General features: G+C 45.0%; 1 protein-coding gene across 4 annotated transcripts in view; it reads left to right on the top strand.

The window, feature by feature from the left end:
• ppp1r12a (protein phosphatase 1, regulatory subunit 12A) overlaps positions 1–17,605 on the top strand; it is a 71,403-nt gene that overhangs the window by 36,146 nt on the left and 17,652 nt on the right. For 3 of the 4 annotated variants that reach the window (XM_079262943.1, XM_079262942.1, XM_079262941.1), the window contains exons 4-15: positions 3,136–3,295; positions 4,663–4,807; positions 4,886–4,960; positions 5,066–5,157; positions 5,235–5,392; positions 6,059–6,180; positions 9,490–9,714; positions 12,062–12,153; positions 12,320–12,433; positions 13,103–13,255; positions 13,446–13,613; positions 15,797–15,952. In XM_079262943.1, coding sequence (XP_079119069.1) covers positions 3,136–3,295; positions 4,663–4,807; positions 4,886–4,960; positions 5,066–5,157; positions 5,235–5,392; positions 6,059–6,180; positions 9,490–9,714; positions 12,062–12,153; positions 12,320–12,433; positions 13,103–13,255; positions 13,446–13,613; positions 15,797–15,952 — 1,660 coding nt within the window. The remainder of the gene's footprint in view (positions 1–3,135; positions 3,296–4,662; positions 4,808–4,885; positions 4,961–5,065; positions 5,158–5,234; positions 5,393–6,058; positions 6,181–9,489; positions 9,715–12,061; positions 12,154–12,319; positions 12,434–13,102; positions 13,256–13,445; positions 13,614–15,796; positions 15,953–17,605) is intronic. The other variant, XM_079262944.1, reaches the window with a different exon arrangement.

Below are 17,605 nucleotides of genomic sequence, written 5' to 3'. Positions count from 1 at the left end.
GGAAGTAAATTAGGAGCTTTTTTAAACTTCACAGTTCATGTGTGGGACTTCTGCATGATTAATCCGACGGATCTTCTCTGCTTTTATTTGTTCGTGAATGACTTTTTAAAGCTTTTGTCCCCGCACATCTACGCTGCAACTCAAGCATGGTAAACGTTGAGGGTGGGAAAATCGAATTGAAAAATCGAAAATCTGAATTTATTTTTTTTTTTTGCTTCACAATTTTAAAATTACTTTTTTGGAAGAAAAAAAGAAAAAAAAATCTTTTTTTTTCTTTCCAAATAAAAATAATCCAATTTAAAATCTTTGTCTTTTTTTTTTTTTTTTAAATTGTTTTTATTGATCTTTTTACTTGTCTTCTTGGGTGTTATAGCAGCAGAATGATGGTCTGGCTACTGTGTTGTTTTTTTCCTCATTGAAATCAAGAAAAATGACGAGAAGAAAAAGTTTTATACATTTATTTAGTGTTTAATCTATAAAAATTAGCAATATCAAAAAATTGTGAGAATCGCAATTTAAATCAAATCGGCACCTAAAAAAAAATCTGAATTGAATCGAATTGGGACAAAAGCACATCGTCACAGCTCCGGTAAACAGTTTTCTGTTTTCAATATGTGTTTTTAAATGCTGATTGAAATGTCGAAGCTTTGCTATTACGAGGTTAACTATGCTCACATCATACCGTTGTGTTTAGTTCAGTCCATGTGTGATCACCTCCTGGTGCTACACGTTCCCGTCTTGCAGGTTTTCTTCCACATACATTAAGTCACCTCAAACCTCCGGCGATCTCAAGCAAAAAAAAAAAAAAAGTGCTGCCTCTAAATTAGTGAAACCAAGCTTGAAGTGATTGAACACATGAGGTACAGAGTGCTAATTCCAGGCAGGCTGGCTGCTTTGGAGCGTTATGTAACGGTGGTGAGATTCGCACCCACCCAAACCCCAGGCGTGTTGGCCTGTGGCTGCTGTCAGCTCTGATTTGTAGATGCCTGATAGATGCTCTACCAGCCCTCGCTGATGTCCCACATGCACACACCTCACAGACACGCTGAATACTTGCCGCATTTTACTGTGAGTAAATCAGAATAAAGGTGCAGATGGAGCTGGGCTGGTGGTGAGTGTGCAGACCTGAGGGCAGCTGCAGACAATCCACAGCTCTGATCGCTGTGCTAAAGGTAGCAGGCAGCGTTATGCAACCAGCTGTTGTGTAACACATCTGTATGTTTGCAATATGATTTTTCTCCCTTCAGAGAAACCAGTTAAACCTTCATGGTTTCCACTTTGCAGTGACTGGTTTGAGACTGTGTTGTATTTGCCTCAGAGTACAAATCTTCTGTTCCCCTGCTTCATCCCAGTGGTCAGCTGAGAGATGTGCTCCTCCCTCAGCTATGAAGTCCTGCCAGTTCTCCCACTTTGCTCTCACTCTGTGGTGCTACTTAGAGGCCATTAGCCTCCCTGCTTTTGATAGACTCAGCGAAGGCAGCGTCCCGGGAGATCAGGGGACGTTGCTGCACCTGGCCGACCCCACGTCTCCGCTTTTTATACAAAAATAAAGTCGATTTGTTTCCCAGTAACATCATGGTCAGTTCGGCGTTTCAGCTCTTAGTGGCCATAAATGCATATTTGTCAAGTTTTTTGGTTTTTTTTTATAAACATTTAATATTTCTTAGTTCTGTAGAAGAACGATGAGACGTTATGTTTGTGTTTAAATCTCGTCTTTTTCTGTCTATTTGACTCACTTTCCAGGACTTTAGGCCATCAGGTCCCAGTAAGCAGCATGTCCGGCTTCAACTGGCTGACGTTGTACATTACTGGTGTTTCCAACTTTTCACCTTTGGTTCGGTGCGCCTCAGGTGTCGCAGCGTTGCTCTCAGAAGTTTTATTCAGATTTCCTTTCCAATCCTTACCGTGTACACTGATGGATAGTTAAACTTCACTCTGGTTAAAAACATTTATCTCTTTTATATGAAGCCTGAATGTTGAGTAGAATAAAAAGCTGAACTTAATGTAATGTATAATGAAGCTATGCTGCTTCTGGAGATTCTGGAGGATCTACTTGGGTTTTAATTAGTATTTTAAAGGCGTCTCTGGCCGTATTTCATGCCACGTTTATGGAGTTTGATGGCGACTGTTCTCGTTTTCTTGTGACGTTTCTGCTCGTTTGTCAGCCAGTTTTCATCCTGAAGCTTCACCAGAAACTGATCCATGCAGCATTTCCATCACACCGTGGCCCACATTGGTGTTTCTGCTGCCGAACTTCTGCTAGAGGCAGAACGGAGGTCAAGTCATTCAGCTCTCGTCCAGATTTTCTAGTTCATTTAGCTCTGTGAGAAACTCAACAGTGGATCAGAGGCAACTGAGAAGAAAATCGGTGTCTTTTAGCCTCTTTATTGGCTTTTTAATCACCTTGTTTTTCTCTGAGCTCACATAGGGAGGAAAGGAGCACAGAAGATGCAGCAGAAGAGATAAAAATCTCCCATCTTGACCTGTAAAACACCAGTCACACCGTGTGATCTAGATGTATAGATGTACACGAGTCTCAGCGGAGCCGTGCTTCATGTTGCATCTCATGTTGAAGCTTGTGGATTGTTTTCACCCAGAAATCTAAGAACTTGTGAGAAAAGTCTCATTTTCATGCTCTTAAAGTTGTGTAGTCATAAACAGTCATCCTCTCCCTGCCAGCTCGTCGGGCTGAACGCAGATGTAGAAGTCCTGTCATTGGTTTCTATAAATATACTCTCAGCTGAAGTCAGTAGAAAGTTTCTGGCCAACATGTGCTTCTACCAGGTATCAACAAGACAATCCAGGTCTGTTGTGACTGTTGTATAACGCTGACATACTGACCTACTTCACCAGCTGAGCAGTGTGTTTACAGCCGGGATTTTATTGTTAAATGGACAGAAGATTGGCACAAACCGCCTCTCTTAAAGAAAACAAATGCTAGACAACATCTGGGGGTTTAGAAAGGGTGTCGCCACAACTTGGAGCTTATTTTTTCTTCTTAGGAAGAAATGTTATGTTGCTTTAGTTAAAATATGTGACGGTGTTACCTCAGCATGCAGGACGTGATAACTGTGCTGCTTCCCACACTGCAAGTCATCTCTGGATGTCAGGTTTACCGTGTCGTTATCTCTCCAGGGGTGGACATCGAAGCAGCCCGGAAGGAGGAGGAGCGGATCATGCTGAGGGATGCCCGCCAATGGCTCAACAGCGGCCAGATCCAAGATGTCCGACATGCTAAGTCTGGAGGAACGGCGCTCCATGTCGCCGCTGCGAAAGGATATGTGGAGGTTTTAAAGTAAGCTTGTTTCCAGCGTGGTGTGATGGAAAGTCACTGCTGTGTGTCACATCCGGTTTCTGTTTATCTTTATTCCAACGCTGCCGACCGTACCGCGGGCCGACCGTACCGCGGGCCGACCCCGACCGTACCGCGGGCCGACCGCACCGCGGGCCGACCCCGACCGTACCGCGGGCCGACGACCGTACCGCGGGGCCGACCGTACCGCGGGCCGACCGTACCGCGGGCCGACCGTACCGCGGGCCGACCGTACCGCGGGCCGACGACCGCACCGCGGGGCCGACCGCACCGCAGGCCGACGGTACCGCGGGCCGACGGTACCGCGGGCCGACCGTACCGCGGGGCCGACCGTACCGCGGGCCGACCGTACCGCGGGCCGACCGTACCGCGGGCCGACGAACGCACCGCGGGCCGACCGTACCGCGGGGCCGACCGCCCGTACCGTTGCACATAGACGTGAGCGTAGGCAGGGAAGAAAGCATGATGAATCCGCCTTCGTTCATCGGATGTTGTTGAGACAGAAGTGTGTGGCAGTACTGATCCCTGCAGGATCTGACAGTATTTCCGGTGCTAACATCAACTCCTTCCTTTTTCACTCGTTTACCGTGTTGTCCGCACCATGAGGTGCGTTTAAAAACCTCTGTTTCTCAAAAATGGACGGTGCGCTGAGTTTGAACGTCTACTGTGGGAAAAGGAAGTGAAGCTGATGAATCGCGAACATCGATCCGGGAGGAATGACAACAGAACTCCAACCGCTGGACGTTTGTGTGAACAGGGCGTTTAAAGCGAAGTGGTGATGAAGGAGAGACGTCTTTACAAAGACTTGGAGGCATTATGCATGATTTAAACACAGAGATAATTGAAGCCTTAGAATCTAGTTCACTTTGTGGCCTGAAAAATACAGTAAAGCTGGAGCTAATCGCTCTGATTCCCTCATTTAATCAACGGATCACAGTCATCCACTCTGTTTCTGACTCATTTTCCTGGACGACGTTGACCTGCAGCTCGTCACGACCTCATGTTCCCGCCTGGAGCGCCGTGTTGCAAGCCAGCAACCGGGTATCACAGAAATGCAGGAGGACATTATGGTAGGAAGAGGGGACAACAGAGAGACAGACAGGACAAGTAGTGGTTGGAGGGTTACATGTGTAAAATACTGAAGCAAATAGCAAGTTGGCGTGCAGCGTCGCTAAGAGCCGACGTTTTCACATCATCTCTGTAAAATGTGGCCTGCAGTTTGCTAATGTGACTCGGGGTTACGATGCTGACGCACGTCTGAAAAGATTAGTCCAGACCCACGATTGCCAATTCACACAAACTATTTTTCTTTTTCTTTTTTTTTTCCTCCCAAATCCCTGGCTGTGCAGGCTTTTAATCCAAGCAGGGTATGATGTAAATATTAAGGACTACGATGGCTGGAGTCCTCTCCACGCAGCAGCACACTGGGGCAAAGAGGAGGCGTGTCGGATACTGGTGGAGAACATGTGCGACATGGACCTTGTTAATAAAATGGTCAGTACCTGGTGCTGAGAGGGAATCTGCCGGGAAGCACGATGCACTGCTTAACTTTGGCTTTATGTTTCCCTTCAGGGTCAGACTGCTTTTGATGTCGCTGATGAAGATGTTCTGGGATACTTGGAAGGTCTACAGAAGAAACAAAATTTGGTGCGTGCACAAAGCGAGATCACGAATTCTGACATATCCTTTAAAAAAAAAAAAGCGTTTTCATTGTTTTTCCATGAGTCTGAAGTCCTGTTTCCATCATCCCAGCTTATGAGCGAGAAGAAAGATGTGAAGAAATCTCCTCTGATTGAAACCACCACCACAGGGGACAACAACCAGTCCCTGAAACCGCTCAAGAGGTAAAAGCTTGGAAATAACCGCGAGACTTTGCTGCTTTTCCTTTCTCACTGGCATCTTGTGACGTTGTGTGTCTCAGCAAAGAGACGCTGCTTCTGGAGCCAGAAAAGACGGCTCCACGCATCGACACCTTGGAGCCCGAGAAGGTGGACGAAGAGGAGGAGGGGAAGAAGGACGAGTCGAGCTGCTCCAGCGAAGAGGAGGAGGAAGAGGATTCAGAGTCGGAGACTGAAGCAGGTACTGTGTGGATTTCTAAACGTTTCTAGTGGCTTTTTTTTGGCTTTTCTTCATGGCTTACTGGGGAAGACGCTAGGAAGAAGACTGGACGGTTGTCCTCATGATGTAGGGAAAGTTTAACCCTTAAAGCTCCACTAGATCAGCGGCACTTATATCACCCTCAGTTTGTCAGGAGCGGTAGTGTGTAACTGTGTGGTCAGTATCTTAGCCTTTAGGTCATCTACGGAGGTTTTCCAGACATTTACATCCCTTCCAGGTGGTTTATAATCCAGCTACATAGTGTAGTGTTTATTCAGAGACAGCTGTCTGTTTAGCACGTTTTCATCCAAACAAAATACTTTGATTTTTAACCTCCTGCTGTCAAACTTTCCACCAATCAGAGAGCTTAAATTTACAGTATTTCCAGCTTAGAGCAGCTAAATATCAACAAGTGATCAGAAAGTTGGATGAAATCAAACCAAGCAGATGTTTTTAAAGCTCAGAGGCGCCAAACAAACAGCTGATTTGTTTTGTGAGGATCGTTAGCATTCATCCGTGTGAAGAGTTGAGCTTCTACGTGATTTTTTTACATTTCCACAGCAGGAACAAGCAGAACATCAGCTTGGAGGTTAAAGGGTTATTTACACAACATGAAGTAAAGAAACATTTCTGCTTCAATCCCTCCAGATAAAAGCAAGCCGCCGGTTGCCGTGAGCAACAGCACAACACCCACTCCGACAAGTGTCAGCGTGTCCTCTCCAACTAGTCCAACTAACCAGGTGACAACTCCTACTTCACCAGTTAAAAAGGTACGAGGTGGTGACCAGCTGTCCATCCTGTCCTCCTCTGAGTGCTGCATCATTCTCATGACAAAACTCAGCGTTTAGTTAAAACGGCCGAACTGCGGCGTCATCGCTCTTCACCTGCTCTTCCTGCTTCACATGAAGCCCCGGCACACACAGCCGAGACATCCACAGCCACAACACACAGCTGATCTAAAGATCAGTGTGTTTAACACACACACACACACACACACACCGCTGGATGGTTGGTGAATTATTCTGCTTGTTAGCAGTGAAGTGAAGCTTCCAGTCAGAAGCCACACACAGCACAGGTTGGTAGAGAAATGGGCCACACATGAAAAATAAAACATTAAACCCCTAAAAACAGAAAATTCCAAATGTTTACCTTTTTGTTTTTGTGTAAATAAGTTTCATGAAGTAAACAAGCTGCGATAAACAAGCTTAATTTCTTGACCAATAGCTGCTGTTTCGACTGCTTTGCTTCAGAAACACATTTAAATATTTAATTTTTATTCATATTTCATTTAATGTGGTTATATAAATGTTTCTTTCATTTTATTTTAAATGTTTTATTTATTTCTGCATTTTATTTCTTTTACTTATTACACATGTACTCCATCAACTGCAAACCATCCAGACAGGTGTGTGGAAGTGAAGAATCCAGTATTTCTCATGATGATCTGAGTAACTCTCCAGATCTACTAGTTGTTTTAACCATTTAATGGCACAGCCATGAAAAAAGTGCAGGTTTTTTCTGGATATGGAGTCACAGTTTAGCTTCTACGCCGTTTTCACGTTTACTAAATCCCTCCCATTCGCCAGACTGGACCCTCTGGTGAGCAGGTGTTGGTCCCCAGGCCAGATGTTTGACATCCTCGGTCTCGCTACAGCAGATGAGTGTGACTCTGGTCCGTTGAGTGTGTGGAGTTTCCCTGCTGCAACGCACCTGACACACATCAGGCTTATTTAGCAGGCTGCTGCAGAGCTTGACGTCTAGTCTGCTAGTTAGCCATTGGTTTGAGTCAGGTGTGTTGCAGCAGGGAAACTCTGAGAACTTGCAGGCCTTCGAGGACCAGAGCTGCCCACCCCCCCCTGCTATAGATTGGGTTGTTGTTGATGATGATGGTGGTGCTGTTCCAGTTGCTCTGCTGCTCTCTGCTGGTGAAATGGCGTGTAACCACGGCGAGCATGGCAGATTTCTCTGAGCATGTGCACACGTCAGAGCCGATATGACCTCATGCGCTTCTGATAGAGGTAGCAACAGTTTTTCTCTTCTATACGATGCTTTCTCTGTGTTCTTCCTGCTTCTTTTCTTGGAATAAACTTCCAGACCTGATGCTCTCACACCATATCCTCTCATTAATGAGTGAAATATGTCAAGTTGGCCACTAACTCGTTTAAAAGCCAGTGGCCCCAAGCGTGGTGTGACTCAGATCTGAAGCCCATAAAATGTGTTTCTTTTGCTGCTGCTTCGGTCTTATTCTGCCTTTTTCTGTTTCAACCTCTGTCTTCCTCCCCCTCTGCATCGTCCTCATCCTGGGCTCTTGTCTTGGTTGGCTTTAGTTTGATTATATTACTCCTCTCATGCCTGTGGCGGAGCCAGGCTGTCCTGCATTGTGGCGTCAAGGTTTGCGCAAAACTGGCATTTCTCTTGTGCCCAAAAAACCCATGGTGAGGCTTTGGTGTGCACCAACGTTGTTCTCTCATTCTCTACACGCACTTGTGATTAAAACAACAGACAAACATATAAAAAAACCTCCTGTTAACCACCTTTGCCTGATCCAGGCGATGCGAGGTTTTTCCACTAGCCCGGGCCTGTGATACTTGCAGCAGAGGATTCTCGACATTTCTGGCTCTCGACTTGTTACTAACCGGGTTCTTTCAGGATCTTCTTGTCTAAAATTCACTTCATTCATTTAAAAGTGAATTTCTAAAATTCACTTTTAAATTTGATGTTTCAAAAAGTCTGAAAAATTTGCAGATTTTCATCCAATGTGTTTTAATTTAATCAGACCTTAATGTTTTCCTCCTCTTTGCTGTGTTAGTGGGGAAACCGGGTCAAGTCACTTTCATTAAAACGTGTTTTTTTACATTCCTGCAAAGTGTCAACCTCTTAAAAACACTGGGTAAAACACTTTTTGTGTCTTTCTGTTCTGAGTTGTCAGAAATCTCAGCGGTCAAGCTTTCCACAGTAGTCAGTTTGCAGGTGTCTATAAATGCAGCATTAAAGATGGAAATCACAACGCTGTTGTAAAAATGTGCACCATGCAAACACCTGCCTGTCCAGGTAATTATGATTAATAAGCCAAACATATTGACACATATTGTCCTGCCATAACAGCGTAGTTATAGATAGCTGACTGTTGTTTACACCAGAAACAACAAACGCAAAATATATTTTAGTAAATTAAAAAAGGATGAAACAGCAATGGAGTGCAGGAGGCACTGCATCCAACTTTAGATCTGCAAACTCTGGGTCCTCTGCACATTACCAGTTCCCAACAACTCGGTGAAAGTCAGCTGATCAGAGAGCTACCAGTGTTTGCATGTGCCGATTAAACTACAAACCCTCTGACGCCTGTGCAGAAGAAATGGCCATGTTTGCACCCTGTTTGACCTGAACGGGAACGTAGTCTTTATCAATAAGTAAATGAAGGAAAATAAAAGGTTTTTGAATTTACAGGATTATTTTATATCTTCATGTTAGGCTAAAATTTCATTTATAAACCTGCAGGAACCCTGATATAAAGTAAACTAAAAGCTTACCAGAATGATGCTCAAAATGGGGAAAAGATGACCCAAAATTCAGTTGAAAAACAGCCCCAGTGGAAAAATTTGCCGTTGGTTAACGAACCCCCCCCTCACCTCCACCTCCATCTTCACTCATCTGTTTTCACCTGTAATCAACAACACACTGCTAACCTTGTTTTCACATCGTGTCTGTGTGATGTTGTGTTATTTCAGTTGCTTGTCTGAATGTTGTTGGAAATGTGTCTAATCTGAAAATGGCAACGGACATCACCCCCCTTCCCACCCCAGCAGGTTGAAATGAACCTTCCTGAGGATCGCTATGGTGTCAAATTTGAGCGTAGCGTTTACTGTAATGAAGTCAGGTATATACGTCTCTCAGGTGGCATGACTTTACTCCCAAAATGTCTCCTCTGGCTTTTTTATACTAAAGAACTAAAAACTTGCAGATTAATCCAGACTGTTTTTGTTTGTTATCTGCCGTGATGACTAAAACTCTCCCCACCTTTCTGCTCATAAATGGATGATTCTGTGCGATTTCATTTGCTGCTCTATCCCACCACTCAGGTTGTCCAGCCTGCTGGAAAAGTCTCTGCTAAGGTGGAGGAGGAGAGGAAAGATGAGTCCCCGGCGTCATGGCGTTTAGGTTTGAGGAAGACTGGCAGCTACGGGGCGCTGGCCGAGATCACGGCCACCAAGGAGGCTCAGAGGGAGAAGGATACCACAGGGGTGATGCGCTCAGCCTCAAGCCCTCGCCTCTCCTCATCCCTCGACAACAAAGAGAAAGAAAAGGTCCGTGGTGATATAGCGCAACTTAGATATACTTTCCTCTAGAAATATCATGATTTCTTCACGTGTCAGGTCTGAATATAGACATGGATGTGCTACAAGCTACGAGAAACGAGCTAAAGGGCTACCAGCTGAAAGCTTCAATCTAAAAGCTATGACCTAAAAGCTACAAGCTATGAGTTACAAGCTATAAGCTAAAAGCCATCAGCTAAAAGCTATGAGCAACTAGATAAAAGCTGTGAGCTACAAACTATGAGCTACAAGCTACCAGCTAAAAACTGACCTACAAGCTATGAGTTACAAGCTACAAGCTATAAGCTAAAAGCCATGAGCTAAAAGCTACAAGTTACCAAATAAAAACTATTAGGTACATTCTATGACCTACAAACTATAAGGCACGAGCAATGAGCTAAAAGCTACTAGCTACCAGATAAAAGCTACCAGCTAAAAACTTCCATCTAAAAGCTATGCTATACAAGCTACAAGCTACCAGCTAAAAACTACTAGATAAGCTATGGGCTACAAGCTATAAACCATGAGCCAAAAGCTATGAGCTACTAGATAAAAGCTGTGAGCTACAAGCTATGAGCTACAAGCTGTAAGCTACAAGCTATGAGCTACAAGCTACCAGATAAAAGCTACCAGCTAAAAACTGATCTACAAGTTATGAGTTACAAGCTACAAGCTATAAGCTAAAAGCCATGAGCTAAAAGCTACTAGCTACCAGATAAAAACTACTGGCTACATTCTATGAGCTACAAGCTACCAGATAAAAATACCAGCTATAAACCATCTAAAAGCTATGAGCTACAAGCTATAAGCTAAAGGTCATGAGCCAAAAGCTATGAGCTACCAGATAAAAGCTGTGAGCTACAAGCTACCAGATAAAAGCTACCAGCTAAAAACAGACCTACAAGCTATGAGTTACAATCTATTAGCTAAAAAACATGAGCTAAAAGCTACTAGCTACCAGATAAAAACTATTAGCTACATTCTATGAGCTACAAGCTACCAGATAAAAGCTACAAGCTACAAGCTACCAGATAAAAGCTACCAGCTAAAGACTATGACCTACAAGCTATAAGCTATAAGCCATGAGCTACAAGCTGCCTGATAAAAGCTACCAGCTAAAAACTATTACCTACAAGGTATAAGCTATGAGTCATGAGCTAAAAGCTGCTAGCTACCAGGTAAAAGCTATGAGCTACGAGCTACCAGATAAAAGCTACCAGCTTAAAAACTTCCATCTAAAAGCTATGACATACAAGCTACAAGCTAAAAACTACCAGATAAGCTGTGAGCTACAAGCTACCAGAACAAAGCCACCAGATAAAAACTATGACCTGCAAGCTACGATCTACAAGCTATGAGTTACAAGCTACTAGATAAAAGCTATAAGCTACAAGCTGTAAGTGAAGAGCCACGAGCTAAAAACTACTAGCTACCAGCTATCAGATAAAAGCTAGTTACAACCATTCCTGCCCCCCCCCCCAGTAAACTGTAAGTTACAGCATGCGCTGACCAAGAATCACTGAGCCAAAAGCTAACGAAGCCAAATTCCTGCCTCACGTCTGAAAAACATCAGCATGTCCTCTGTCTTAACTCTACTGTCTGGCCTCTAAACTTCTATTAGAGTAGTTTCTCATCCAAAACCACCATTTTCTGCCCAGTTACATGGATGTGATTGGATGAACACCAGTATCATTCTGCATCATGAATGGTCTTCTAATGCAGTTGACGATAGAGGTAAAAATGAAGGTCAGTTATGCTAAATGAATGATTTGAGCCAGAGTTAAAGCCCCTCGTAATTTACCCATATCCGTGTTTATGCACGTGTGAGCGATGTGCACAGATCTTCTTTGCTGCGTTTTCGCTCTCTTTTTTGTGACTTTAGGAAAAAATGCCATCACAGAACAAATGCTGCTCTGCAGAAGTGCTGTGTTTCTGACTCTACAGAAACCTCTGTTTCACTTCAGCACAGAGAATGTACACATGTTGGTTCATGGTTTCCTGAAGTGTTTGGTTTACTTTCAAAGGGGTTTTATGCTACAATAAACATAAACAAATAAAAAAAGACCGAGAGAAAGTTTTTTCCCATGTTCCATCCTCAGTGATGCTTCAGTCTCTACTAAAATCTTACAAGAGTTTACATTGATAGCAGGATGGTTTATACAGAATTTCTATTTGTAGAGGAGTAATCGATTCATCTTGGTACGTAATTTTCAAGCAGAACCCCCTGAAAGAGGTCAGGGAGCATTAAGACAAAGAGAAACTAAAGAGCTGCTGTAACAATATGATCTTGTTGTAATGTTCACCAACTCCAGCCTGTTTTGTTCTTCCCTATTTTTAGGAAAAAGAGAAAGGAACTCGGCTTGCCTACGTGGCCCCGACTATCCCCAGGAGACTGGCCAGTACCTCAGACATGGACGAGAAGGAAAACAGGTGAACCCCTGGAGCCAAACTGGAGCTTTGTGCAGGCATGCTTTGGCACGAGCAGCTCCTGGTGCTCTGTGTAGATGTTGGGTAGATAATCTCATGGAGCACAGTAGAATCAGATACACAGGGGAATGTGGAAGCTTTGCTGCTATTGATGCGTGTGAATCCACAGGGACTCGACGCCTCTGATACGCAGCGGCTCGTACACCCGACGACGCTGGGACGACGACCTGAAGAACAGCGAAGGAAGCGCCTCCATCAACCGAGCATCCAGCTACCAGCGCAGGTTAGCTTCAGATAGATTTCCCCTGGTCTCCTCAGACCCATCACAGCAGCTTTGGATCTAAACTGCAGCGCAGATCCATGGTGCTTTCCTCAGTTGTCCGCAGGATATTTCACTTCAGATATGTTCGCACACCCTTCCATTCGCTGCAGCTTCTGAGTAAGCCATGCAAATGAGCCCAACGCCCCTCTATCGAAGCCAGAGTGTGGTGCATGACTCTACCTGTCCTGTCAGGTTGCTGTGTGTCACTCAGATTCAGATGTTTAACAAGCAGCGTCTCGGCTTTGTTTACCATGCAGAACCTTGGCGTGGACCTGCGCTGCGTTCATGTCATGCAGAATAGATGGCGTACGAGCTGGATGGAAACTCTTCTTGCGTTTCCAGCTCCCTTACACCTGATGGTCCCGGCTTCATGCACCCTGAAGTTCAGATTAGGCATTTTGAAATACAGTTTTTCTTTGATATAGAATCCAAAATAAATCTTTATTTAATCTGTAAATGTGATAAATTCACACATCCATGTGCCATGAATGCTTTAATAGTGTGTCAAAGCTCAGTTGTCTGAGCTTTGACAACAAATATATGTGTTTCCTGTACTTTTATCAATGTTTGTGTGTGCACGCCTCCACCGCTAACATACCTCTCTTGCCCACCTGCCTGCCAACACGCTAGCACGTCCCACACGCTAGCGTTAGGGCGGAGCGGCAGCACGCGGGACGTGCCAGCCAAGTCTTCGTCAACCTCCAGCTTGGAGCCTAACACCTGTAATACTAAACCCTGGCAGCCGCCCACCTCCCACTACCAGTCTTACAGCATTTACCGCAGGTACAGCAGCTGTCTCTACACCCACCTGCCCCTTTCTGTCTGCGTCTCTGCTGGAGTGCCCACCTGGTTCTGTTTCTGCTCTTATCTCATATGTAAACTCGTATGACATGTAAAATCCAACACCAAGACTTAAACGGACGTTTCTGATCTCAGTGCTGGCGGTTTTATTTACCCGTTTTCCTTCTCACAGCGGTTCTTTTGGCAGAAGACACGAGGACTTGAGCTCCTCGACTACGACCTCCTCCTCCTCTACCACCACCACCTCCTCATCCGTTACCTCGCCCACAGGCCATCGTGGCCTGCTCTCCAGCCTGGGCTCCTCCTCCACTCGGACCGGCTCCACCAGTCTCACCAGCAGGTACAGGTTTTTACGCCTGTCGCTAAGACTTACACTCCACTGTGATCTTCACATAGCTGTCCAAACCCCCACAATGCACTGGGAAATAACAAAACTACTTCAATATAATCCATAAACAGAAATGTGACTGCGTATCCCTCGTTTTCTCTTTGTTCTCACCGATCACATCCTTTTCTTTGACTCCACTGGGGTGACTGGTTTGCTTTAGATGAGTCACTTCTCAGCTGGAAGCTTCAAGTCTGTTACCTTTAGCAACAAACCTTCCAGGTTTGTGTTTTCAGCTACGTTTCTCTGATTATTAACAAGCTCTCATCACCAGTCGAGAATATTTCAAGCTTTAATGTCTAATAATGACCATTAAATCAGACAAGGTTTAGGGTTTAATTGGTGGCTGCCCTACATGTGGTTGGATGTCAGGTTTCTGCTCAGGTCTGACTGGTAAATCTCTCCACGCAGAGATAAGCGACGGCCAAGATACTGATAGATTAGCTGCTAACGCTCGTTTGATTCCACTGGATGTTTATTAGCAAAAGATTTTAACCAGGAATGAAGCTAAAAGTACAAAGAATTAAAGTAGAGAAACTTTAAATGATCAATACCCACCATTCCAGTGAGCTGATGGGAGATGGAGGCTCACTCAGGTCCTTAGCAACTCGGGGAAATGAGCTGTTGTGTAAAACTCACCAGCTGATGGGGTCTGACTCCGCCCCCAAAAAAGCCACCTGCTTGTGGTGATTCTGCCAGAAGTGCAAAAAGTCAGGCCACACACACACACACACACACACACACAGAGCTGCTTGTGTGATGATGACCCTGTTTAGGAAGTTTTGGCACAAATCTGACTCTAAACAAAAAGTCTGTCTGTCCTGGTTTGGTTGGATTTTTGCTTTTCTTAATCATGTTTCAGTTAAATGTTAGCAGAGCTGCACTGGAAATATTATCCAAGTTGTTCATTTAGCAAGGATGAAATATTTCCAGTGAGTTACGTTCATATTCAATTCAATTCAACTTTATTTGTACAGCGCCACTTCACAACAATGTTGTCTCAGGACACTTTACATCCACATCATTTCCAGCCAATTCATACATATCCTATAATAGAAACCAACTGATTGAATCAAGTCATGACTTGGATCCAATCCTCCATCCTGAGCTGCACGCGGCGACAGTGGGAAGGAAAAAACTCCCCTTTAACAGGAAGAAAACCTCCAGCAGAACCCGGCTCAGGGAGGGCAGCCATCTGCCTCGACTGGTTGGGGTGGAGAGGACAGGAAAGACAGATCAACATGTACAACTGCACTTATTCAGGAAGACCTGCGGAACAAAGGAGAAATAAGTTAGAGACGGCAATACTGTCATATATTTATACATTAATATATTAGAGTAATAGAGCGAGGTACTTCTCAGTGCATCAGGTAACATCCCCATTGCTACATAAGTAATGGATGGCTAGACTACCCATAACTATAAGAGCAATGAGCAGTTGGGTCCCGTACATGCAGACTCCAACTCAGGAGATGTTCATATCCTAACTATAAGAATCATGGAAAAGGAAGGTTTTCAGCTTCATCTTAAAGGTGTGGAGGGAGTCTGCCTCCCGAACCCACAGTGGCAGCTGGTTCCATAAGAGAGGAGCCTGATAGCTAAAGGCCCTTCCTCCCATAGGACTCTTTGAGACTCTGGGAACCACCAGTAAACCTGCAGTCTGAGAGCCAAGTGCTCGATATGGAATATATGGAACTATATGATCTTTTATGTACAATGGAGCTTGGTCATGGAGAGCTTTATATGTGAGGAGAAGAATTTTAAACTTTATCCTGGATTTAACAGGGAGCCAGTGTAGAGAGGCTAAAACTGGTGAAATATGATCTCTCCTGCTAGTCCTCATCAGAACCCTCATATGACGCCGAAGCTTAATCTCTGCTTGACGCAGAAACGTGATATGCAGACAGACGGACACTTTGTCTGCCTCCTGCATGGCTAACACGTGCAGTTCGGTCCATGTTCAAGGAGCTTCACTACCCGTCGTTTGACAAAGAGAATAAAGCAAACGGGCAGAAATCGTAGAGGCAGTGTTGATTTGTAGAGCTGGTCCAACCTGCAAAAGGAACAGGAAGGAGCAGTAGCTGCTATGTGACTGGAGCTGACGTGGGACGTGATGGGCTGACTGTCTGCATTAACAGGTACTGTTCAGAGGAGAGTGCAGAGAGGGAGAAGGAGTCTGCTGCTGTCATCCCCACTATAAACACTGGTTCCACCACCACAACGTCGACCACTACCACCACCAGCATCTCCACCACCACTGGCACCGTCACTGTCACCGGCTCTGAGCGGCGCAGGTAACCACACACACACACACCCAGACGGCATTATGTCCAGGTTAAAGGCAGAAGGTGGCGTGTTGCGTCCTGGTGTTATGCTCTAGCCGATACAGATGCTGCTGTAAAGTCTGCTTTCTGAGCATCCTCGACATGTAAGCATCCATCAAACCGTGCAGATGATTTCCTCTGCTTGGGAGCGTCGCTGTGTTTACCATCTGCTGCAGACGCTGGCGGACGGAAAGCATGTGTCCACGTGTGTGTTTGTAGTGGGGTCGAGTGTAAGTCTTCCTGTAGCAGGGTTGAAATAAGCCACCTGTCGCAGCTGGAGAAGGGCAGGGTTGTTTCACCGCCTCGGCTACTTGTCCTTATAAGGAAGGTGGGAAGAAGCGGCGCATTCTGCTCAAGGCCAACACGCCGTTCTCCTCTGCATGAGTCCATACTTCTGTGTCCAACAGAGATATTCTCCACACTCCGACCAATGCTTAATGCTGCTTTTCCACCCCAGCTATGTGGCTGTGGAGGCTGGAAGTGCTTGTGGCTAAAGGTTAAACAGCCCCAGAGGATTGGCTGACATGCATTCATGTCAGGACTCGCATCAGCCACGTATTTGTGGTTCTCAATTCCCTCATTAAACTGTTTTATCGCATAAAATACATGAAACTAAATCAAATTAAATGCAGTTTTAGGCCTGTGGCCTCACCCGTGTTGACCTGCGGTTGTCTTTGGATTTCTCAGCAAAAGCAGAAGTTACAGGATTAAAAAAGTAATCAGATTACCAGGATCTGAAACTGATGTCCTTTAGAAATTGGAATAAATCAGATAGAGGACGAGACAGGGGACGGAGGACCTGCAGCTGATCCATCTGCCGTTGTCCAGAAACGTTCTAGATGTCGAGGTGACACAGGACACAGAGATGTGGAGCCAACGCCAGAGTACACGAGAGGTGAACTGAAACTGCGTCTGGAATCTTCCCCACAGTTAACCTAATCTAACGAAGCGCTTTGGGATCATGGTTACAAAATGCAGCTGTCCAGTCTGAAACTGGGCAGCTTCAGTGTGAACCAGGAAGGGGAGAGAACAGCCTGTAATGTTCATCACATTAAACAGAACGAGGAAGACGGGACCTGCTGTGTTCAGTCCAACACTCTCCTGCTGATCAGAACGTCTTAGTTTAACCTTCACCTGAAGAGATGTGAGCCTACGCTGGTTTGATTCCACAGTCCAGGCGTACCGCACTCCAGCGGCTTTCCCATCTACTGCTGCTACAACACGCCTGAATCAAATTACATGGATCCAACAGCCTATCAGATTCTGCTCATTAATCTGCTGTGTTGGAGCAGGGAGACATGGAAACCCTGCTGGACTGCAGACGTCGTAGGAATACCCTGTGAACATGGATCTTTTTGTCAAACTTCACCTATATGACCTGATTTATTGCTTTTCCTTTAACCTACATTGTCCACATATTTATCCCAGAAATCATCAACATGTCTTTGAGAAGAGCGCTGTCAGCTGATACGATCGTTTTGTTTATCCAACGAACAAATACAGTAAATGTTTTTCTACCTAAATGATGATAGCTCCAGTTTTCTGTGGTCCAGCAGTGATGGAGAAAGTCCTAAAGACTGCTGTTTTGGTCGGCTGTTTGAGTGTTTTTATAACAAAGTTGTG

Source organism: Telmatherina bonti, assembly GCF_933228915.1.
Source record: "Telmatherina bonti genome assembly, chromosome: 23".
In the NCBI taxonomy this organism is placed as follows: domain Eukaryota; kingdom Metazoa; phylum Chordata; class Actinopteri; order Atheriniformes; family Telmatherinidae; genus Telmatherina; species Telmatherina bonti.
The sequence above is the reverse complement of the archived record's forward strand: the minus strand, read 5'-3'. Positions and strand labels throughout refer to the sequence as shown.